This window comes from Chelonoidis abingdonii, chromosome 24 (assembly GCF_003597395.2).
Source record: "Chelonoidis abingdonii isolate Lonesome George chromosome 24, CheloAbing_2.0, whole genome shotgun sequence".
Lineage (NCBI taxonomy): Eukaryota > Metazoa > Chordata > Testudines > Testudinidae > Chelonoidis > Chelonoidis abingdonii.
This window is the reverse complement of record NC_133792.1, coordinates 12,876,670-12,899,991: the sequence shown is the minus strand read 5'-3', so window position 1 is coordinate 12,899,991 and position 23,322 is coordinate 12,876,670. Positions and strand designations below refer to the sequence as shown.

The 23,322-nt window shown below is 52.9% G+C and overlaps 2 protein-coding genes across 7 annotated transcripts in view; both read right to left on the bottom strand.

Annotated features, from left to right (window-relative positions):
• Positions 1-10,228, bottom strand: part of ENG (endoglin) — a 57,262-nt gene extending 47,034 nt beyond the window's left edge. The window contains exon 1 of the mRNA XM_032797791.2: positions 9,699-10,228. Within this exon, the coding sequence (XP_032653682.1) occupies positions 9,699-9,756 (58 nt within the window). The 5' untranslated portion in view covers positions 9,757-10,228. The remainder of the gene's footprint in view (positions 1-9,698) is intronic.
• Positions 10,229-20,840: 10,612 nt separating this feature from the next.
• Positions 20,841-23,322, bottom strand: part of AK1 (adenylate kinase 1) — a 39,996-nt gene continuing 37,514 nt past the window's right edge. For all 6 annotated transcript variants that reach the window (XM_032797637.1, XM_032797636.1, XM_032797638.1 and 3 more), the window contains 2 exons: positions 22,795-22,986; positions 20,841-22,224 (listed from right to left, as the gene is read on the bottom strand). In XM_032797637.1, coding sequence (XP_032653528.1) covers positions 22,156-22,224; positions 22,795-22,986 — 261 coding nt within the window. In that variant the 3' untranslated portion in view covers positions 20,841-22,155. The remainder of the gene's footprint in view (positions 22,225-22,794; positions 22,987-23,322) is intronic.

The following is a 23,322-nucleotide window of genomic DNA, read 5'->3' as shown; positions in this document are numbered from 1 at the left end:
AGCCCAGCGTCCATCTTTCTCTCCACTGTTCCACCCTCTCATGGGGTGCAGATGCAGAGAAGGGAAAACCTCATCTCTTGCAGGCGCTGCCAGAACAGGATTCAGCATCTTGCAAGCAAGGAGTAAGGGCCTCTCCCTGTGGAGGGCTCCGGGCTGGCAGCGTTACACTCAGGCTCGTCAGCTCCCCATGCCCGCTCTGCATAAACACGATTGACTCCTCACCTCCCTGCCAGGCCCCGCTGGTATTCGTCAGGGGGGAAAGCAGCCTGGCTCCAGCATTATGTAATGATCAGATAACACAGCTCAGCTGGGCCCAGCCTGCAGGGCCCCGGGGCGATCAGATAAGAGAGCCTTTATTTTTGTACTCCAGGAAAAAAAATCTTGTTCAAACGCCTTCCCTCCCATCCCCACCCCCATCCCAGCACAGACGAGAGCAGGGAGCTGGGAAGGCCCTGACGCGTCACCCTGTCTGCCCAGAGCATGGGCTTGGAGGGGGTGGGGGGTAAGTCCTGTTTTCTATAAGCAGATCAAGGAGACGCTAACCAAAACAAGTGCAGAACAATGGCACTGACCCTGGGGTGCAGTGGCATGGAGGAAATCATATGCATAGATGGGGTGGGAAAGAACTCCCATACAGACACAGTGTATGACCCACAGTCCAGGGAGACCTGAACAGATCCAGGGATTGATAATGAGATTTGGTGCCTTTCACCTCGAGCTTGATGATTTCAAGTGGGGACTAACCATCACGGCCATGAAAAGCATCTTGGCTTGGCACACATAGAACGAGCTGGTGGGTCTCAGTCCAGGAGCCATGGCCCAAAACCCAACATCATTGTTGGTACTAACTGGTCCCTGGCTGGCTGTCTCAGCAGAGAGGCAAAGATTGCCTGGGCCATGGAATGTTAACTCTCCTCTCTCCAGCTCACCATTACGGGGCAGTGCCTGACGGGGGTGGAGATGGGGGAGAAGGCTCCTCTGCTACTGCCATGGCAGGACCTTCCCTAGGGATGAACCCAGAGCATCAGCCTCTAGGGCTTTCACCAGCATTAAATCATTTAAAAACTAAATACACACACAGAGCCCTGCCGCCACTCACTCAGACCTAGTGTGAATCGTACCTGGTCTGGGATGACACGGGGGAAGATTCTGGAGTTGGTTGCTATTTCTGACCTTTTAAGGGTTGGGAGATTTACTAGTTTGCTCAGTGGGATCACTGGGAGTCTATTTGCATTTATTATTTACTTGTTTCTGAATCAGGCACTTTCTCTTCCATGTCTTAGGCACTGTCCACGACTGGTCAGCCCAACAGGCAGATTTTGTCAGGCTAAACCTAAGGCCAGGAGCCCTGATCCTGGGAGGATATACAGGTTTGTCAATTCTGCAGTGACACTAACAGCTGTTGTCATCAATTCTCACGTACAGGCTGAGAAAAACACAGCGAGTGAACGACTGGTGAAAAGCCAAGGGGATTCAGAACTCTTAGCTTTAATAACTGATGGGGCTGTTAGTAACTCAGGGAAGACATTCATTTAAAGTCTTTTTACACTGACTTAGCACCCTTCACTCCCCATGATTTGGTTAGTCAGAGTCGCTTGGGTCCTTCTGCTTTTCAGAGCTGATTTGTTACTGCTCTGTCTTCCTGGACTGGCTGAGGAGGTGAAGTGAACTCATTGGAGGTCATGCAGTGGCTCTGTGGGATTAGCATGAGAATCCAGGGCTCTTAGCTGTGACCAATGGATCACACAGACCTACCTGCCATCTCTGGCAGCTCCAGGATGGACCCCCCAGGAAATCTGCAGCTCAGGTTGTGTGTTAACTCATCAACCCAGGAAGGTATTTTACTAGGTTAACTAACCGCAGGCACTGCATGCTGCAGCAATGGAAATCCACAGGTCAATGGAGTAGGTGAAAGCTGTCTCAGACCATTTCCCTCTCCCATCTTGGCTAGAGAATCTATCCTCCCTAGGTGAGGGGAAACTGATGTCCCAGGAACCAGCCTGTTTCCGGAACTAAGCAAAGGGAATAACTTCTTTTCTTTTCGAGCCTTTCTGCATCATTTCTGCTTGTCTGTTCCGCCCTCTACACAATAACTGGGACATCGCCGAGGTGCCTCAGGGTTACAGAGCCTCTTTACGGGCCTGGGATTTAAGGGAGACAATGCAGATTTTTGCTGCTGGAAATCCAGCGCTAGCTCAGAACTACAACATGGCTCCCCTGTCGCACAGACACCTTTCTCCTGGCCCCGCATGTGAGGGAAGTGAGGCCTGGGCAGGGCCGGCTTTAGGCCTATTACACCAATTCCCCCGAATCGGGCCCCGCGCCTAAGGAGGCCCCGCGCCCAGTGAGAATCTCTTCCCTGGCTAGAGGCACCTTTTTAATTTTTACTCACCTGGCAGCGTTCCGGGTCTTCAGAGGCACTTTGGCGGCGGGTCCTTCGCTTGCTCTGGGTCTTCGGTGGCACTTCTGCGGTGGGTCCTTTAGTGCCGCCAAAGACCTGGAGCGAGTGAAGGACCTGCCACTGAAGACTCGGAGCACCGCCCAGTGAGTACAAGCCCCAAGTATTTTTTCATATTTTTTTTTTACATTTCTTTTTTTAAGGTCATCCCTGCCGGGGCCCCGCCAAAACTGTTCAAATTGGGCCCCGCACTTCCTAAAGCCAGCCCTGGGCCTGGGAGGCAGGATCTGCTGCCAAGCCTTTCTCCCGTGGCCATGAACGGGAATCTGGTGATTCACTGTAGCTCATGCTGTCCAGGCTACTAGCCCTGTGTTGTCATCCTAGCCTGCAGGATGACATGAGGACAGCGTAATCTATCCCAGTTGCCACGCCAGGCAGAGCCAAGTAAACCCAGGCATATGAGGACCCCTAAGGCAAACCCCGTAATTCCACTAAAGGCAGCACAAATGTTACACAGCTCGCTTTTTGATGTTGCTGGTGCTGATGGATACAGTAATAGCTGGATGAGATCAGCACACCGGGACACAATCATATGATTCAGATCCTTTCTGTGCGCTAGAAAACAATGCCAGTAAATGACCTGCAACACAATGGGATGCCAATTCCTAGCAGAGTGTGCAGACAGTGGTGGGTGTGATGCACACATAGGATGGGTGAAGGCGGGGTGGGGTTTCGGGAAGGGAGGTCTGGCGAAAAGGGGAGGCAGCTGACTGGCGTGGCCATGCTGAAGGAACTCAGGCACTAGATCCGGATCAGCCATTCACATAGCGCCTTTCGTCACAGACTACTTTCCCAACTCATAAGCAAACAATACACAGGGCTTTCCCCAACAGTCCCTGAAACACGGCCCCTTCCCGGGTGGGAGGTGGAAGCTGCTTCACAGCAGGCACCAATGCTCGGCTACTGTTTAGGACACAAAGCGAGAAATGCCTTTCTCGATGGAAAACGCAGCTGGAGGGTTAGGAAGGCAGAACATTAAAACCCACCCTGGAAGTCAATCCGGGCAGTGACGTGATCAGCACAAGGTGTCAGGGGCTACAGGTTCCTGAGTGCTGTCTCCTAGGACACAATTGTGGTGATGGCCAAGGGAAGGATGGCACCTACTGCACCACCGACGCCCACAGGGGAGCTCGGACCAGTCTCTCTTCTAAGCACTCACGCAGTCCAACACTGCTGAGCTCGGGCCAGACGGCAAGAGCACAGCACAAGGGGATACAGAGGTGGCTAGATGGCAGCTGGGGAGCGTAGCTTTCCCCCCACTTGTCTATGAGTTTTTCCATAACTAGGTTTTTTCATGTTTTAAACCAATTTTCTACTTTGGAAGGGAAAAATAGAGTAAGAGGGGGAGGCAGATTTTCATTTCGCAGCTCTACTTAGTGTCAACGGTTCAGGGTAACTGCGCCAGTATCCCCCGCCATGGTCCCTCAAGGGCACCCACTTAAGATTTCTGGCTCCCCAGCCTTCACCTCTCCAGGGCAGAGACCTGCATCTCTCACCCTCCTGACCAGTGTTTTAAGGCTGCACAGCTCCGCCCGAGCCTTACACTGTGACGTCCCCAGCAAGCCAGGCTGCCTGCACTTTGCGTTCTGTCCGAGGGCTCTGAGCAGTGCCTTGCCCGCAGTTACAAGTTACCACCCAGCTCTTTCTAAGCCAGCCCAGGACCTTTATTCTTAAGGTAAAAGCAGAACAGAAAAAACATGTAAAAAACCCAAAGTTCCTATACATGAGCTAACAGCTGACCTGAGGTCACCCGCAGCCTTAGAGGGCCCTAGCAAGCCAAAGTCTTTCCAACTCTTCTGCAAGGGTTGGGGGCCTTGGACAGAAGGTCCTGTCTGTTTGCTGGATCAGAAAGAAGGCCTGAGCCTGTGCGAACCCAGCTTTTTATTCAAACAGCCTTGCTTTGTCGGATGGACTCTGGACAGTCCAGCTGGAATCAGTCTATGCTCCCTGGAGATATTACAACCCGTGTGATTTGCCGTCGTCATCTCCCACTGTTTGTGGTTCCTGGAGAAGCTGGGGTAGCCCTCCCCACAGGAGTTAAGTACAGTCCTTAGGCCCCAGTGACATACAAACTTAATATAATACAGGCCCCAAAGACATTGCACAGGATTGCACCACCTGTCACACGACACGTGGCAACTCCTAGCCAGTTCATAGATTAGAAGGGCAGGAGAGGACATTGCATCGTCCAGTGTGACACCCCCCCCCCCCCCCCGTAAGCAGGGAATGCTCAGCTGGGCTCCCTCCTGGGCTGTGGCTGGGCAGTGCCACGCTTAGCAATGCGCAGCTCGCCTCTGCCTGCATACAGCAAAAGAGCTTCTCATCCCCGGGTGATTCTGTCACTCAGAGGGGTTGGTGTGAGACTCCTCATGCTTTCCTGGAGCAATGGGAAACACACACTGGCCTGCGGCTAATCCAACAGCAGCTCAGAGCCAGCAGCCGCTGAGCCAGCATGCCCCTCCCCACCTGTCATTCAGCACAGACCTAAAGGAAGCCCACTGGGAGGACAGCAGCTGCCATGTAGAACATCGATGGTAGTGGGGAAAAGGACGATCCTCAGGGTGCTATCAAAGCAGGGCCGGTTCTAGCCATTTTGCCACCCCAAGCATGGCGGCACGCCGCGGGGAGCGCTCTGCCACTCGCCAGTCCCGCGGCTCTGGTGGAGCTCCCGCAGGCGTGCCTGCGGATGCTCCACCGGAGCCGCGGGACCAGCGGACCCTCTGCAGGGACACCTGCGGGAGGTCCACCGGAGCCACCTGCCGCCCTCCTGGCAACCGGCAGAGCACCCCCCACGGTGTGCTGCCTCAAGCACGCGCTTGGCGCACTGGGGCCTGGAGCCGGCCCTGCACCAAAGAGGATGAGGATCCTCTGGGGTTATACTGAGCCAAATTCCCCCCCGGTGTAAGCCAAGAGAAGTCGTAGGGTGCCACCAGGGATAGACTTGGCCCAATGAGGCTGCCTAGCCACAGTCCAGTCCCATTTGAACCAGATTATCCAGTCACACAGTAGTTCTCCAGGAGAAGTCACTTTAACTAGGTCCCCTCACTCTGTTGAGCTCAGTGCCGTGATTAGCACACTCCTTCCCCACCTGCAGGGATCACACAAGCACTAGGGACGCACCTTCCCTCAGCAACTCATGATCTTGGGACACAGCTTCTCCCGTTCTCTGGGAGCTGCTCTGTTACCATAGTACCATTGTCGCTGTTCTGCAGGTGTGTGTGCTCCCCAGGTCCTGAGAGTCCACACTGCTCTTCCAGCCCTGCTCGTTACAGTGCTGCCAAAGCTTATGGTTTTAAAACAAGTCCTGAGATATTTGGTTGGGCTTCTTAAAGCTCCAGCTTCTGGAGTCATGTGATTAGGTGAAAAGCTCAGTGTAATTTTTTAAAAGATTGGTTGCACAGAAAAGCTTGAAAATGGGACTCAAATGCAGCCTGAAAGCTCAGAAACAAAAGGCAAATCTCCCTGCCCGACACATTTTACACATTTTCTAATAGTTTGCGATTTTTAAGCCACTCTGATGTTTCTTGGGTCCTGATGTATCCACACCCTACAGATGACTGGAATAGTCTTTGTACAAAATATGCCTTGGGAGGTATCATTGGAAAATTAGCAACTAACGGGTCAATAATCTCAATAACGTACATATCAACCTTATGTGTAAAGTTCCGGCATCCCCCTGTGTGACGCTGAAGGCACCTGTTCAAACCTGCATAGCCCTGACTAGGTGGAACTGCTCAAGAGGCCTGGCTTAAACAAAGGGAAGTGTATTTACTTCAGTTTGCATATAAGCTGGAAACAGAGTCTTCAGACAGCGAGAGGGGGGAGAAAGAGAACATACAAAATCTGCATTTCAGAATCCACAGATGAAAAGAAACAGCACAACACCTCTTTCCTCCACCAGATGCCCTGTCTCCTTGCTCCCAGCTGGAAAGCACTTTAACTAGGGGGCACGCTCAGGAAAACACTTTTCAAAGGGTGACAGGACCACAAAAGCAAGAGGCTAAACACCCCTGGGTCTCCCTCCCTACCCACCTATCTCTAAGACAAGAGACGTTGGGCTTTGGGAGCAGATCCTGACCTGAGAGGTCAGTCAACAATACTCCTGGAAAGCTCTGGTAAGAATTTCACCTTGACCCACGTCTAGTTTGTTACGTTTAGTACTAGGAAGCGCTTTGAGCTTTATTTCTTTTGTAAACATTTCTGACTTTAATGCCTTATACTGGCACTCACTTAACACTTAGCTCCTTGGACTTCAATAAACTTGTTTGATTCTCTAAACAAACCTAATCCAGTGTTGTGTGACCTGCGTGGGTGACTCCACTGAAGACAGCAAACTGTCGTGTACTGATCTCCTTAGAGGGGCAAGGGACCTAATACATCTGGACTGGCCAGGAGGCGGCTAGACAGCGCAGAACACATGGCCTCGGGGAGACGATTTGGGACTGGGTGTGTGTTGGGGGGTCACCCTGCAGGGAGTAATCAAGGCTGCTGGAAGTCAGAGTGTGGCTGATGTGCTGCTGACAGGCTGCTGGGGTCACACAGCTGCTGGACCAGGGCTGTGGCTATGCACAGACACTCAGGACATGAGGAGCCCAGGTTGGGAGCTACAGCAGCAAAGCACTGAGGCACCCCAGGGAGCAGGGTGGGGGTGACGCAGCCCCTCACTGATCTAGATTGCACCCTGGAATGTCATGACCATGTTATCTCCACACCCACAATCCCCCTGGAAACTTGATCTTGGTTTAGAACTGATCGCCATGGCCAAGCCTGCCGTGTTGTGGGATTGGGATATAGCATGGTGCTGGCCTGGCTGTGTGCACGAGATCACAGAGTGTTATAAACCAGCATGGAATCAGTGATGATTTTCACAGCATGTCCCTACTACAAAGCTACCCTGCATCTTCCTAGATATCCACATAGTCCGACCCTTCCGCAAAGCCACAGTTCCAACTCTGCTATCTGCTCTTCCAGTCTCATTCTTCATCAGAACGGCCGTACTCGGTCAGACCAAAGGTCCATCTAGCCCAGTATCCTGTCTACCGACAGTGGCCAATGCCAGGTGCCCCAGAGGGAGTGAACCTAACAGGTAATGATCAAGTGATCTCTCTCCTGCTATCCATCTCCACCCTCTGACGAACAGAGGCTAGGGACACCATTCCTTACCCATCCTGGCTAATAGGCATTTATGGACTTAACCTCCATGAATTTATCCAGTTCTCTTTTAAACGCTGTTATAGTCCTAGCCTTCACAACCTCCTCAGGCAAGGAGTTCCACAAGTTGACTGTGCGCTGTGTGAAGAAGAACTTCCTTTTGTTTTAAACCTGTTGCCCATTAATTTCATTTGGTGACCCCTAGTTCTTGTATTATGGGAATAAGTAAATAACTTTTCCTTATCCACTTTCTCCACATCACTCATGATTTTATATACCTCTATCATATCCCCCCTTAGTATCCTCTTTTCCAAGCTGAAAGGTCCTAGCCTCTTTAATCTCTCCTCATATAGGACCTGTTCCAAACCCCTGGTCAGTTTAGTTGCCCTTGAAGGGAGCTAACAGCTCTGGCTCTCTCCCCTTAGCTCATTTAGTTTCTTTGGTGTGTATTTCTGTTAATCCACTCACAACCTTCATCCCTTTCAAATCCTTGCCCATCCTGAATTATACTTTCCCCTCCTACTGTTGCTTTACTCCTTGGCCTCAACACTTGCAAGATTTTATGAGCGTGAATAAATGCAGCTGAGGGATTTCCCAAGCATCTCACTTCTCCAGGGGCAGTTACAGTAGAGAGAGGATTTATCCCAATCCATGGAATTTTGCCAAATTCCCAATTTTTTTACAGTCTCTGTTTTCAAAGGCTCGTACGTTATTTTCATTTCCCCTTTTCCCTCTCCCTTCCCTGCTCTGTCTGGGAGCTTTACAACCCAAAGCAAGACACATAAAACTGGGGTTTGAACTTTTCTAACATTTGTTTCGAGTTTTCTCTTTCCTAATCCGAGCAACCCTTCGAGCTATTTCCTCTGCAAAACTCCAGCTCTCAGCATTCTGGCTGCAGCTGCCCGAGTTTGATTTGACTGAGTAATCAAAAGATGGTTTACACCGAACACAACGGGCTGGATCAGCCTCCCTCCCAAGCAGTCCCATTGGGGCATGTGCTGATTCACGCCAGCTGAGGCTCCGGCCCCCTGCATCTCCCAGCACTAAGCGCTCATGTCAATCACCCCCAGGCCAACACTGGAATGGGAGAGGGGCCCTGAGCAGCTCAGCACTTTGTTGCCTTGCATAGCCCAGGAGACCCCTGACAGCTGTTCAACTGGCCTTGCATTCTGGTCCCATATTGTATCCGAGAACTGAGATTTATCTGGTGAGTCACTGGGAAGCCTCAAACCACACCCGTCCCTGGCCCAGGGGACAGGTTTTCCTTCCCTCCTTTAGCTATTTTTCTGTAATTTGCTTTCTTATTTGCTAACTATGGGCCCGATCCAACTTCCATTGGCGTCGCCTGATGGGCTCTCACTGATTTCAGTGTGTTTTGGATGAGGCCCAGGGAGCCCAATCCTGTGAGCTGCAGATTGCTCACTAAAGCCAGTGGCACTGAGGGCACTACAGGAAGCACTCAGCGCTTTGCAGGATCTGGCTCTAACAGCAGCAGACTAGAGACCTCAGGCTGCAGTCTGTGCGCACCCGCCCGCCAGGATACTTCACAGATAAGTCATTCTCCGCTTGGCCACAGGGAGTGCAGTGCGGAAAGCCCAGGCCTAGGGACAGTAGAGGAGGTGCTGGGTGAGCTTTTCTGGGCTGACCAAGGGAGTGACTGGCTGAGATGGCGCTAACCGGAGAATGGGTAAGAGTCAGCCAGTGATGTGGGGTCCCCGGGCTGCAGGGAAAAGTGAAAGCAAAGCCGGGTTTCGCTCTCACCATCGGCTTTTCGCAGAGCCTGTGAGGGGCAATGGAGATGCTTGTGGAGATCCCACCGGCTGCGAGTTCTCGGTGCAAGAGCAAGACTCTGGCTCTGTTCGCTGGAGACAGAGCGCCGCATGGCCTGGCATCTAGCCCACCAGTGCCTGTGAAAGTGCAACATGAAAACGGGGCACTTGGCTCAGCTGGATTCAGGGCTAGTGTAAAGATCCAGCAGCGAGAAGGATGGGGCGGAGCAGAAGAATACAGAATTAACCCAACCTGATCAGACAACCACCCCGCACCCAGAGCCGCCCGCCCAGAGCACAGGCAAGGAGGAGTCACTCACTTGTGCGTATCGGTGTGCAAGAGAGCAGCAGCGCTGCTAGGAACAGCCCGGCCTCCATGAGGTGGGAATGCCGACTCCCTGCTCTGCCTCTCTTCTCAGCCTCCCGGCTCTTCTTAGCCTGTGTCCAGAGGCACGGGCCTCGCACCAGGAACCCCCGATGGGCTGCACTGTTTTGCTACAGGACCGAGGAGAAAAAGACGGAGGGAGGGGAAGCGTCTCCACTCCAGCCTTGGGGAGTTTCAGAGCTCTTGGCGATGGAGAAGTGGCGGCAGCAGCAGAACCGGCGCTGGTCGTCGTGGGATGGCGAGGCTGCTGCCGCTTGCTGCTCCCAGGCTGCTCCGCAGAGTGGATGTGCTGGGTCGGACTCACAGTGCCTGAATGGGCAGCACTGACTCAATCCAGCCCTGATGACGCAACACGGCAGGAAATTAACTCCCTTTAGAGGAGGGTCTGCCAAGCGATCGCCTGCCAAATGAAGAGAGGAAATGCCGTTTTCAGAGGCCTGGAGCCTCTGCTGGAGGTCACGCTCTGAGAGCTGTGGCTCAAGGCAGAAGGAAAGCAAGGGAGGGTGCCTTGCACTTTCGGTTCTCTCTGCAGGGAAGAGTGCAGCGGAGATGGGGCTCCCAGCACATCTGGAGTGCCTGGAAGTGGCTCCGCTTCCTGGCCTCTGTGTGTGTCTGCATTTCCTTTTCTCCTGCCCTCAGCCAACCCAGTAACTGATCCTCTCCCCTGGCATGGCCACACTGGGGAGTGATTTCTGGCTTCCTGGCCAGATTCTGCCTGGAGACAGATAGCTGGGTAGGTAAGCATGGCCCAGTGCGGCTGCAGCATGTGTGTGGACACCGCCCTGTTCTCAAGTCCCAGCCACTGAATCCTTCCTTTAGGATTCCTGAGAGGGAGTGTGGTCTAATGGTTAGTACCCAGGTCTGGGATTCTATTCCCAGTTCTGCCACTGACCTGCTGGATAACCTTGGGCAAGTCATGTCACTGCTCTGTGCCTTGGTTTTCCCCATCACATGGGACTGCTAATCTCTGCCCGCCTCTCAGGGGTGGTGAATCTAGAGTGTTTTGGGGACAGAGATGGACAAAGCATCTTTCTGCGGGGGCTCCCAGTGTCATTTCAGGGGGTCCAACGGGAGTTTGATGGGCTGCCTGAGAGGCCAAACAGGGAGTTCACATGCCCCAGGCTCAACAATATGGGGCACAGTGTCTTTGTGATGGAGAACATAGCCACTGCAACCTCTCCAAGGGCATCTTCAGAGCCTGGCTAGCTCAAGAACCTATGAGGGGGAGAGGAAGCTTCTCAGGCAAAGCAGTAGCAGCACTAGAAGGAACGTTTCTCTAGGTTAGCAGCAGACCCCCAACCCCTCAATAGGACTACGTGTTCTCACTGGCATATGGCCGATGGCACCACTCCATGCATAGTGCTGAAGAAGTCAAAGGGCTGCTCCATGCTACAATAGCAGCTGAGGCAGGGGACCCAGTTATAATGCCGATGGGCTCTAGCTGTGGTCTGTCTGTCCCTGGACATGGCCAAGGCTTTAGCCTGGCTAGGGAATACAGCTGAGGTCCTAGCTAGGGTAGAGCATGGAACTGCCTTGCACCCAGGTCAGGGGACAAGCACGTTGTTACAGGCTATAATTGATGCCCGGGCAGGGTCTTAGTCCCATGGCCATTTGTGAGAGCAAGAGTGACTTGTTAAATGCTCACTAAGAACGTTGCTAAAGAGCTATTGTTGATATAACAATGGGACTTCATGACCTCGGAAGCCAAGGTTCCATAGTAGCTGGGGGAGGTAATCTCTGTTTCTGGTGGGCTTCATCCCCCTATCAGGCCATCCCAGCAGATCCTTCCAAAAATGTGTTGTTTTTTCCCCCAGCTGTTAGAATGTATCAAAGGAGAAGAATGTTTGTAACTACCCACTGGAAGGCTCTGGGTGAGCCCCAAGGATAGGTCCCCCGGGCTAGGAGGCTTTGGCAAGGCAATGAATCCCACCCAAAGCAGAGACCCCACCTCCCCAGTGGACCCTGGCCCCCAACTCCAGTAACTCCCAGCATGAGCAGGCTAAAGAAACCCCATCTACATGAAAGGGTGGATAGCGCCGTGGAAGGGTTGAAGGGCTCTCAAGAGTGCAGCACCAGGGATGTCCTGGGTGAGAGGAGGAGGAGGCTGGAACTTTTCCGGGTTGGGTCTTCACCTGGGGCAGGTCAGGGCTCTGTTTAGATTTCAGCTAGTGACATGCTGCTCTCGCAGTGTGTGATCACCCCGCTGCATCACTCTCCCACAGCCCTGCAGCAGCCTCTCAGCAACTCCTCTGCCCTTCTGCACCATCTCGGCCCTGTCAGCTGGTGCCACCATCTTTCATCGTCCCTCTGCTACCGAACCCACGACACAACACGTCTCCTTCCCCCAATGGGCCTGGAGACTCCTGTCAGCAGCTTTTCTGAGACATTCCTGGCTCCCTTGACGACTCACTGGCCCGTTTCTTGATTTCACTTCTCTAGATGCGAACAGAAGCATCCAAGGGTAAGATCTGACATCCCAGGCTTGGAAAGTGGCCTGCGATGCCTTAGGATAAACAGTTGGCCAGGGATCAAAGGCTGGCGCATCAGCAGCTGTTTAATGGCACATAAAATATTTGTGTAACTTGTGGGCGGGGAACGGGCGTCTCAAGGACTCAAAAAACAGAGTGACTGGCTCGGATACAGGCCTGAAACCAAAGTGAGGAGCCAGCCAGAGAGCTAATAGATCTAGCAGAGGAATGGGCCCAGCTGGCATAAATCAATATAGAACTAATACAGCCGACAAGCCACCCACTGAGAGCGAGATGGCAAAATACATGCCAGAGATGGGATCCAGTGGGTGGGAAGCAGCGATTCCCTCGGCCTCTTTCGGTGTCCCTCCCCTCCTCTTCCATCCAGACCCTCCCTTCAAACACATCCCTTCTGCGACGCCTATGCACAAGGATTCCTCCAGCAGACGCCGCACTGCTTCCAGTCTGGCCCTACATCTGGCGCGTTACGTGTCTGGTTTAGACTCAGAGCGTGTCTCTCTCCACGCTGCACAGCCCTGGGCATGCTGACAGAGCTTTCTCAATAGACTCCTTCCCCTGTGACTATTCACTTCAGGAGGATCAAAGATGCAACAGAGACACACCCAGAACAGTGCAGCTCCTAGACGCAGCTGCATCCCCCCCTCCCTGGTGTCTTTGGACTTCTCTAGATTAGATCTACAGATCGATGTGTCCTTCTAGTGGGTGGGGGTGAGGGGTGGGAGTGCCCTTGCCTGCACACACAAATTTGTTATGATCAATTTTTTCCTGGATAGTCTCCAACTCATGTTACCCCGATTACAGGTTGGGATGAACCTCAATCAGAGCAAGTTCCTTGACTGTAGAACAGACAACAGGACAGAGCAGCATTCAGAATGGGGGACACGGATCGCCATATGCCAGGACCTGGCTGATGGAAACGCCACCCTGCACCCTGTGACCACCTTTTGTCCATCATTAACATCTTCTTTACATACTTCCATCCAGCTTTGGCTTTTCCAGTGGGTGATTCCTTCCTTGGAGATGCCAGGGAGCAGAGGGTGGTCGCCACCTTGCCGAGTTGGGCCTGTTGGTCTGAGAACTGTGATCCCAAAGTAACTGGGGATTGGTGCCTGGTTCTGCTGAACCACATCAATTTCTAGAGCGCCCATCAACCAGCACAACAGAGCTCAGGAAGCTGGATGGCAGAAGCTTCAGAGTATGTAGCTGTGGTGAAACTTATGCTGGAGTGAGGAAACTCCTGCGCTCTTCACTGCCCTGCCATTTTTATGGCTGGGGACAATTTTTAATTTTTGCTTTTCTATTTATGTTTGCTGTTGGGGGCAGTCCAGTTCCCTGCTGCCTGGGAGATGCTCTCTCTCCTGGGCCTGGCTGCATGCATTTTCGCTTCCATGGCCCTTTGTTACCATCTCTCTCCCCTGCCCATCTGAACAGCAGCCACTGGGTCAGCAGCCACAGACCTCTGCCCCGTGTCAGAGCACAGTAACAAAGATCAGACTCTTCCCAGCACTCCTGTCTCATACTACCACCGTCCAATATCCAGAGACTCTAGCCATCGATTGTACTTATATGGCCCTGTTACCACAGCAACAGAGAACTCCACAATATTTCATGTTTTTATCCTCACAACACCTGTATGAGGAAGGGCAGTGCTGTTATTCCCAGTTTACAGATGGGGAAACTGAGGCACCGAGCGACTAAGTGACTTGCCCAAGGTCACACAAGAAGTCCGTAGGAGAGCAAGGAATTTCTCACACGTGTCCTGAGTCCCAGGCTAGCCCCCATCCTGCTGAGCCACCCTTCCTCTCCTCTTATAAAGTTTTGCCCCCTGGAGACAGAAGAATCAGTTCTCCCCTCACACCACTTTTACTCCAGTTTACCTCTGACTATACTGGAGTTACTCTTGAATTGCACCAGTGTATGAGAGGAGAATTGCTTCCAGCACTTATAGGTGGGAGCCTATCCAGCTCTGCTCCTGCCCCTGTTTGATGTGAAAATCATTCTGGGCATTCACATTCTTACTCACAATTGTACAGATGTGCTGATGACATTCGTAGAAGCGGACTCATTTTTAATATAGTTTTAAATGGCAGTGTAGGTGGCAGCTTAAACGATTGGGGCTCTCTGGTGTGAAGGTTTGAGAAAGGGAAAATGCTCCCAAATTTCCACTGCACAAGGATACAAAAATAGCATTGTGCCACCCCTTCAATACATCATATAGACACACACAGGACACACCACACTGAGCGACACGGCACATAAGTGTCTAGAGGATGATCCACCACACACAGACACATGCATCAATATGACGTCCCATCACACACACAGTGCACTATACCAGTGCACACGTATGAGATTGCATCAGGCATTGGCAAGAGAAGCGAGTTGGCCGAGACTCTATGACTGGATGTCAAGGCCTGATTCTCCCTTGTCTTGCTCCTTGCATGGTCATTGACAACTGCCGAAAGCCTGGATAAAACATTGATTTGCAGAGTTTGAGGGACTCAGGCCTTCCCATATCCCAGCCCCAGCTTTGCAAGTGCAGTCAGCTGTCCTAATGCATCATTTGTGTGCTTGTCACTGAACGGTCTCACAGGGTTGCCCTGGTAAATCTCTGAATTTCTATGAGTTTGTACATTTTAACCATTTCTTCTAGAGCTGGTCAATTCTAGGCACTACCAATACCACTTGTGTTTGCAGAGATCATTTCAATAGCAAGGCCAAACTCATTTCTTTTCTTGGATCACACAGGGAATGTCAGAGCTAAAATTAAGGTTTTTTTCTTTTTTTAAAAAATTACTAATGGAAATATTTTCATTAACTCTTTCTCTCAGGGCCCCATGGTCCAATGAGCTCAGTCCCCAGCACCCAATATGCTAAGCAATTCTGAAAATGTGGTCTTTAGGGTTTTCCATGGGGTCCATCCCCGGCAAAGAAAAGGTGAGTTTATTTGTTTAAATAAAGGCAAAGAGGGCTCAGACATTTCTATGGAGAAGATCCAAAGCTAGGATAGTTTGAAAGGGATATAAGCCAAACGTCAACTATTAGGGATTAGGAGGAGACCTTCCCGGAGTCAGATCATCCTACAGCTGCCTGCTGCATGGTTTCCTGCATCTTCCTCCAATACACCTGGCACTGGGCACTGCCAGAGACAGGTTGCTGGACTAGATGGAGCCAGTCTGGTGGTAACCCCTGCATTCCTGATTCCCCGGCTGTTAGCAGGTGACGTGCACCCAGAGTTATGTATGCTACCTGTTCCCCTCCGTGGCTGCTCCTCGGGGGATAACTCAGAGCTGTCTGCTGTGCTATTAGCTGAAGTGCTGGAGAGCCCTGCAGTAGCACAGGTGGGCACTTGCCTCCAAATCAGGGTCCATTGTTTTCAACCTGGAACTATCCCTCAAGTCTATCTTGAGAGAAACCAGAGGGCTGTCTGTTGTGAGAGCACACCGCCACCTCCTGAACAGATCCGGAAAAGCAATGGCAACAGGCACCGCTACAAAGCCTGTGGTAAGACCCAAGTTTCAAGCCAGGTACAGTAGCAGGTTGCTGGCGGAGATTGACAAAGGCACAGGAGTACATCTCTCTGCATGCTGCGAGGAGGTGACCACATACCTGCCTTCTGGCAGCTGGGCACTCTCCAGTCAGTTCCCACAAACCATTCTCAGGGGGTTGCCTGGGTAAAACTCCTGATTAGGCCTTGGCAGAGCCACTTGTTTAGCAAACATTTCCGGCTCTGACCTGAGCATGACTCCGACTCTGCCACAGATCAGGAGGCCTTGGGCACATCCTTGCACTTCTCTGGGCCTCAGTTTCTTCAGCTGTACAATGGGGACAATACCTGTCTCACATAGGGTCTGAGAGCTGTGAGTGCTGTGTGAGTGCAGAGTATTAGTCCTCATGGTGCAGGATGAATACATTTGTGACTCGTGTCCACTCGCCCCAAGGCACAGGATAACCAGGCTCCTGAGGTACGTGCTGAGCTACGCTGTTGGGAGGAAGTGATGGAACATAAACACTAGCCAGGAGATGTGTGATCACCCTACAGTTCCAGTAGCCATCGCACACTGGATCATCCTTCCCCTTGCAACGCTTCGCCCTCCCTTAATGAGGGACCCTCACTGAGTGACTAGAAACAGCAATTCGACAAAAGCACTTACCCTAGCTTCGCTGCTTCAGGGCTTATTTGCAGGAACCGCAGGAGCCGACGGTCTGGGTGTTACCGGGCATCTGACCTGGCTGGGGTTTGCAAGGCGACGCTGCAAAAGGGGCAATAAGTAGATTTACCAACATGGGCAATGGAGGAGGGAGAGCAGAGTCAGGGAGGGTCCATGGAACTGGCGCTGGAGGAGAGTGGAAGGCTTGAGTCAAGGGGGAAGGAAATCAGTGGGAGTTAGGTACCAGGGTGATTTAATGGGATTCAGGCACCTAGGCACTTTGAAAATCCCACGAGGTCCCTAGCTGTATGTTTAGGTGCCTGAATAAAGGTGCCTTTAAAAGTCTGACCCAAAGAGAAGAGCGTGCGTGTCTCAGGCAGCTCCCCTGTGCACAGGGAATGCTGGGGGCCGGACAGGAACCCTACTTAGGGTTAGGGCAGGGGTGGGCAACCTATGGCACACGTGCCAAAGGTGGCATGAGCTGATTTTCAGTGGCACTCACACTGCCCGGGTCCTGGCCACTGGTCCTGGGGGCTCTGCTGCTGGCCTGGGGTACTGTCCGTTGGCCCTGCTCAGCCTGCTGCTGGCTCTGGGTCCCGGCTACTGGTCCCAGGGGCTCCGCTGCTGGCCTGGGATACTGGCTGCCACCCACTGTCAGCCGGGGTTCCGTCCGCTGACCCCCTCAGCCTGCTGCCCAGGTCCCGACCACCGGTCTGGGGGGCTCTGCTGCTGGCCTGGGGTCCTGGCCGCTGGCCCAGGGCTCTGCTTCTGGCCTCAGCCCAGGTCTCTGCAGCCACCCCCAGCTGTGGCCCTCTGGCAGACAGGGCCAAGAGGGGGCGCAGCACAGTGTGGATCGCATGGATTCTTATTATTGGCACGCAAAACCTTAAATTAGAGCGAATAAATGAAGACTCGGCGCACCACTGCTGAAAGGTTGCCGACCCCTGGGTTAGGGTTAGGGTAGGGTCAGTGCTTCTCTGACTAGGGAATACTGAGTCCTTCCTCCCGGGTTCTCTGAGCACCCCAGCGGCAGGTAAAGCCAATGAGAGCTGTGCTCATGCTCCAGCCTTGGCAATAATGAAGCCTTCAGTGTTTGTGTTCAGTCTACAGAGCCCTGGTCTTTTCCCCTCTCCAGCCCAGTGCTCCAGCTCTCGCTGACCTCTCAATATGCAGAGGCCCCATATCAACAATTTCCTGGATACACTTTGCTTTTGTTTTCCAGCAACTCTCTAGGCACTGCAGTTCCCAACTGTGATATTGTTTGGGCTTTGCAGAATCTTCTCCTTCCTCCTCGCGCTGCTCTGGTGCCAGGTTAGGGGAAGGACAAACAACCCCTGGCCAGGGACGGATGGAGAGTTCATTGAAAGAAACCAAAGGGCGTCTCCTCTCCCAGGCTGCTTCTGGCTCCTAGCTCAGTCCAGCCGCCAGGGAGAGAACTCAGCCTCCTTCCCCTGGGGCAGGGGGTTAACTCTTTCAGTGCCAGCTCCTGCAAGGTATCACCCGCCCCATCTACAGGAGCAGTCAGCTCTTCACAAACATGCATTGATTAGTCCCCCAACCAGCATTGTCCCCATTTTACACATTGCGGAAACTGAGGCACGGGGCAGTGACGTGATCCAAGGCCACAAAGGGCTCCAGTATCTGAGCCAGGACTAGAATTCAGGATTTCCTGGCTCCCCGTTCCATGCTCAGCTCACTAGGCCATGCTGCCAGGGGAAGAAGACGGTGGAGCTCCGGGGTGGGAAAAGTAGCATAAACCTCTTGGGCCTGGCTCTCTCCACACGAATACCTGCTAACTCTACTATGCAATGGGAAGGAGGGGAGGAGCAGGTCCTTGTCCAGTTAGATCTATGGATATATAGATGGCTGGTTCCCCAGAGCTCCTGCCCCATTGGTACCAGAATGTCATGCAACATTTTCGGAAAGCCAAGGAGACCTGCACACAAGTCTGCAGCAAGCCTCAGGTAGCCCACCTGTCACTGGCTTCATCTGTCCCCTCTGCACTCCCCCAGACACTAGCCACTGGTCATGGGCTCATCCCCATGTGGCTAGCTGTGTGCCCATCTGCACGTGGTCCGGGCCACAGCCTTGGTCACTCACCAGGGTGCTGGGGTTGGGTCCCAGCTCGGGACCTGTGTGTGCATACAGTGTGAGTCCAAGCAGAGCTCAGCCCCGCTCTGCAGCTCTAGGCAAACGCTTGGAGTGTGGCTTCTCTTCTTGCAGCCCCTTCTGAGAGCGGAGATCCCACAGTGCAACGGCCTAGGCCCTGAGACTAGGGCCGCCTTTCCCAAACTTCTCCACTGCGTCAGCACACACCTCCCCAGAGCTCCTGCCCAGGGGCTCCCTGGCAAACAGTTTAATGCTCCAGGGACACGGGCAAGTGAAGCACATAACACACTAGCTTTGCAAAAGGGATTTCTTTGGAACGATCACCGAACCAATTAGCCAGCAGGGGAGAGACACAAATCCAAGCAAAATACAAAGCACTTGCACGCAAAGCCTTGCCTCAGTTTCCTCACTGCTCGAGCATTGTTTGGCCTTTGGCTTCCAGGTCCCCTCTGCTGGGTCACACTTCTCCAGCTCATGGCTTCTCCTCCAAGCCTTGGCCTCTCTCTCTGACAGCTTCCTTCAGCCTTGGCAGGTCCTGCAATCAAATGTCCCCTCTCCCTCTAAAAGCCTGATTCCTTTGTTCCTCTCTCCTGCCCCAAGTTTTCTGTGTCTCTGTGGCCCAGCCAGGCCCCATGTTTCTAAAGGGCTGTATGGACAAATCTCTGTTCCCTCTCTCGGGGCAGTTCCATTTCTTCAGCCCCTAGCCCTTGGCAGAGAAGTTTGAGAAAACTGGTTTGTCTAGGTGACAGTGACTCCTCTGCTCTGCCTGGGCAAGATCGAGCCAGGTGCTGATAGTCATTCATAGCCAGCACGACCCTCTACCCCTTAGCATGAGGAGTGTGACGACACAATACAGTCGTTGGCAACCCTAACAGACAGTTTATAAACTCAACTTCACACGTTATACACTGATGGATTCCCACCATCACCACAATCCTTAGCTTCACTGGCCACCTGACCCCCCTCTGCTGCAGGAGGTGGTGCATTTGATGGAATGTACCCCCGACTGGACAGGCTACATCCTTCCCAACTGACATTCCAGACGCATGCTGTGTCCGACTAATGCTTCTCAACAGCAGCCAGACTGGGTTTATTTGCTTGTCACGGACTCACCGGTTGTTCCTGTTTGTGACCCAGACTCCAAGTTCTTGTATAACACGTCTAACATCTGAGCATGTTTTACTGCTCATTTCCTTCCTCATCACCATCTCAGCAACTTCTGTTCCTTCCAGTCAGCCTCTTTTCTCCCGGCCTTGGATCTGTGCAGGCCCTTGCTGGCTGATTGACTGCATTGTGATCGTCCCCTGTCTAGAAAAAGCCTGATCCAGAGCCCTTTGAAGTCAAAGGAAAAAGCCCTACTGACTTCACTGGCCATTGGATCAGGCTCACAAAGGCGTCCCACTGGTTCTTGTCCTTAGGAGAGTGGAAAAGCTCATGACCGTTGCTTCTCTGAGCATTTTGTGCACTGGCCTAGTATGCACCTATTCAAGCCCACTGACCCCATACTAGCCACCCACGAGCCATGGCTACAGCAGTGCCAATGGGGCATGACACAGGACAAACTTGGCTTAGCAGGGTCCCCAGGCAATGGATCTGTTTGGTGCATTGGCCTATCAATTGGGAGTCAAAGCTGCTTTCTGTCTTTTGGCCTTTCAAGTGTCCCTGGCTGAAAACGCAGAGGCCACCACGACTTACTTTTGCTCAGCATCTCATAGCCCTTCATAAAAATCTCCCCCTCCTAAATACATGAATATTAACAGCACATTGTTCTCCTGGCCACCTTAGCTTGCCCATGTCAGAGAAGATGTGCTGACCCTTAGAGGAAGAATGAGCTTGCAGGTAGGACACCAGTAGTGTAAAGGGGTGTAGGCTGCAGTTACACCCGCTTTAAGGCTCCTTCTTGCTGCCCAAGCAGCAACAAGGGGTCTCCATGTACATGGGAGTCAGATTGTTTGGCTGGAGTTTGGCCAGGACACCAGATGCCCACACCCCACTGGTGAAAAGTGCCACATGCCACAAGGGCACAGGACTGCAGGTTTCCATGTCAACTTGAAGATGGCACCACTCACCATCCAGGACCACCTAACATTATGCTGAGGGCCTTGCCTCATGGAGGAGAACAACAATGGTACAGTCCCACATCCTGAGCTTTCCTCAGAGGTCTCCCATCCTAGTGGGACAGGCCCTGCCCTGGCAAGAACAGACAGGATTGCAGCCAGGGGTGTGAATTAGGACAGCAATGCACTCCTTCCCGAAACTCCCTAGACATAGTTGGTTTTGAATGGAATGCAGTGAAAGTCAAATAAAATCATAGCTCACACCGAGAAGCACTTTTCTGCCACGCTCTTTAATAACGATATGCCGATGTACATTTGGGCAGCAGGGGCAACATGTTGCCTTTAAGACTCTGGAGGGGTTTGCTGCTTTTCATTCATAAATACTTTTGTTTGTAGCCATTGTAAAAAAAAAAAAAAAAGGAAGAGAAGAGCTGCCGTCAATGTGTGTGTGGGAGACAGTGTGAGAATGTGTGTGAGAGAAGTGTGAAACGTGAGTGTGTGTGGGGCACAAGAGCCCTAAAAAGCACAGAGACAGCGATCGAATGAGGCAGTGTTCACATCGCAGCCTTTTGCGGTAGCCCCTAGGCTCAGTCAGGGCCCCTGGTAACCCACCCAAAGCACTAGACAGTCTTGGGAGGGTTGGGAAAAAGCAGGCGGAGAGGGGTTTCAGCAGAGATGCACTTCAGCCTCCAATGCCTTCCCTGGAGACAGAGCTTCACAAAGGTACAGGGCAGCTGGACTCCAGGCTCCTGGAGAGATTATTCCCTCACGTTCTAAAGCAGGAGAAGATACCACTCCCCAAACCCTGGGCTCTCTGCTGCTAATGCTGGGCTTCTCTGCCGGCAGATCCTGGCTCTGCGCAGGCAGCATCACAGTGGGGAGTGGAGGGGGACGAAATGGATTTTATACACCCCCTGGGGGAGTCTGACCTGCTCCAGGGCATCCCCTGCTTGGTCACTGCTCTCTCCCTGTACTCACACCATGCAAGGAGGCTGGGGGCGGGAGGGTTGGGGCTCAGCAGTGGTGACACTCGTTAGTGTCTGGCTCTACAATCACACAGGGGGAGATTTTGCCCAGTCCTGGCTCAAATGGGGTTTTCTCTGCATTTGATTCAAATTCCCTCTGTCCCAGGCAGATTTTAAGACTCTCAGCTACATCCTCTGCTCAAAAGAGGGAGCAAGTTGCCTGCGCTGTCAGAGAATCCTCCCGCGATTCCCCTCTCCTCCTGCTGATGCGATGGAGTGGGATAAACAGGCCACTTCCTGCCTTTAATCAACCTCAGGGCGCAGTGGAGGGGGGGGCAAATATCTGGAAAGAAAAAGTCACTTCCTGTTGCAGAAGAAAAAGATAAAGCCTGGGCTCATTAAAGTGAATTTTACTGTGGCGAGAAGGGAAGGAGTCAAACACAATGTCCTTGAAATTTCCTCCATGGGGCTGTGTCCACGAAAACAGGATAAAGCCACTTCCGCTGTCTCTGCCATGGCGCTCGAATCGGGGCGGGGAGGGAGGGAGAATACTTGGGCTCTGGGGGTGGGAAGAGGGTGACGGGTGGGAAGGGGTTAGAGGCAGGGGGTCCCTCTCCTGCTTTACTTCAGGGCATCCAGATGCGTGCAGACCTGTACGAACACGTCGTCCACGGAGCCTTCTGCGTTCAGCTGTAGGGGTGAAGCAGGAGAGCCAGTCAGGACAGGGCCTTAGAGAAGCCCTTAGACTATGTCCTGCATCGTGCAGCACCACACAGGCCTGGGGCAGCCCAGCTCCCAGGTCTCCGTGCTGGCCAGAAGATCTACTCCTGGCAGGCGCAATGCCCTCAGAATCCATTCCACAGCGCCTGAGGCCTGTCTGCTCCGGGGGTGCCAGGCTCAAGGCCTGCTGGGAAATGGAAAGCCCTCTCTGATGCTTCTCTTCCCTCCCCAGAGCCCCATCCCTCATTAGCCCTCCTCCCCCCTTGTTTAGCCACAGTAGCAGGGTGTGCTGACAGCTGACCTTGAATATGGCGTGCTCTGGGATTTCCTCAGCTCGGAGGCATCTGAGGGTGCATTCTGCCCCTTTAACCCCTGGGAAGCCCCAGACCATCTGAGACACAAGGACGACAAGTGGCTCAGAGCTGCCCAAACCCACAATGGGCTCTGCAGAGTCTCAGCAGCTGGGAAAGGGCCAGTTCCACCCCCACCGCCCCCATTCCCAGTTCCAGCCATGAGCCAAGCGACTTGTGGCCGACGTACCTTCCGGACAATCCCTCTTTTCTCGTAGAATGTGATGACCGGCTCAGTGGCCTTGTAGTAAGTGTCCAGGCGCTTCTTGATCGTCTCCTCATTGTCATCCACCCGCCCGCTAGTCTCACCCCTTTTCAACAAACGCTTGACCATGGTGTCCTTCCCGGCATCCACATAGAGCAGCAGCGTTGGGGGAGTGATCTGTTGGGGAAGAGAACCAGGGAAACGTCCTTATCTATCCATCCAGGCTTTGGCTTTACCACGTTCATAGTTTCCTCCACTAGCCCTGAAGCATGATGACCCGAGAGGTGGAGGAGACCATGCCCCAAGCCATCACTGAATCACCTTGACCAGGGGAAAGGGAAGGGAGAGCTGGGTCTGGAGCAGTCACCCTTTAGGGTGACCAGGTGTCCAGTTTTCAACCAGAACACCCAGTCGAAAGGTATCGTGGTGGCTCCATCAGCACAGGCTCCCTGTTAGCCTCCACGCCACGCGGCTCCCGAAAAGCAGCAGGCATTTCCCCCCTCCGGCTCCTTT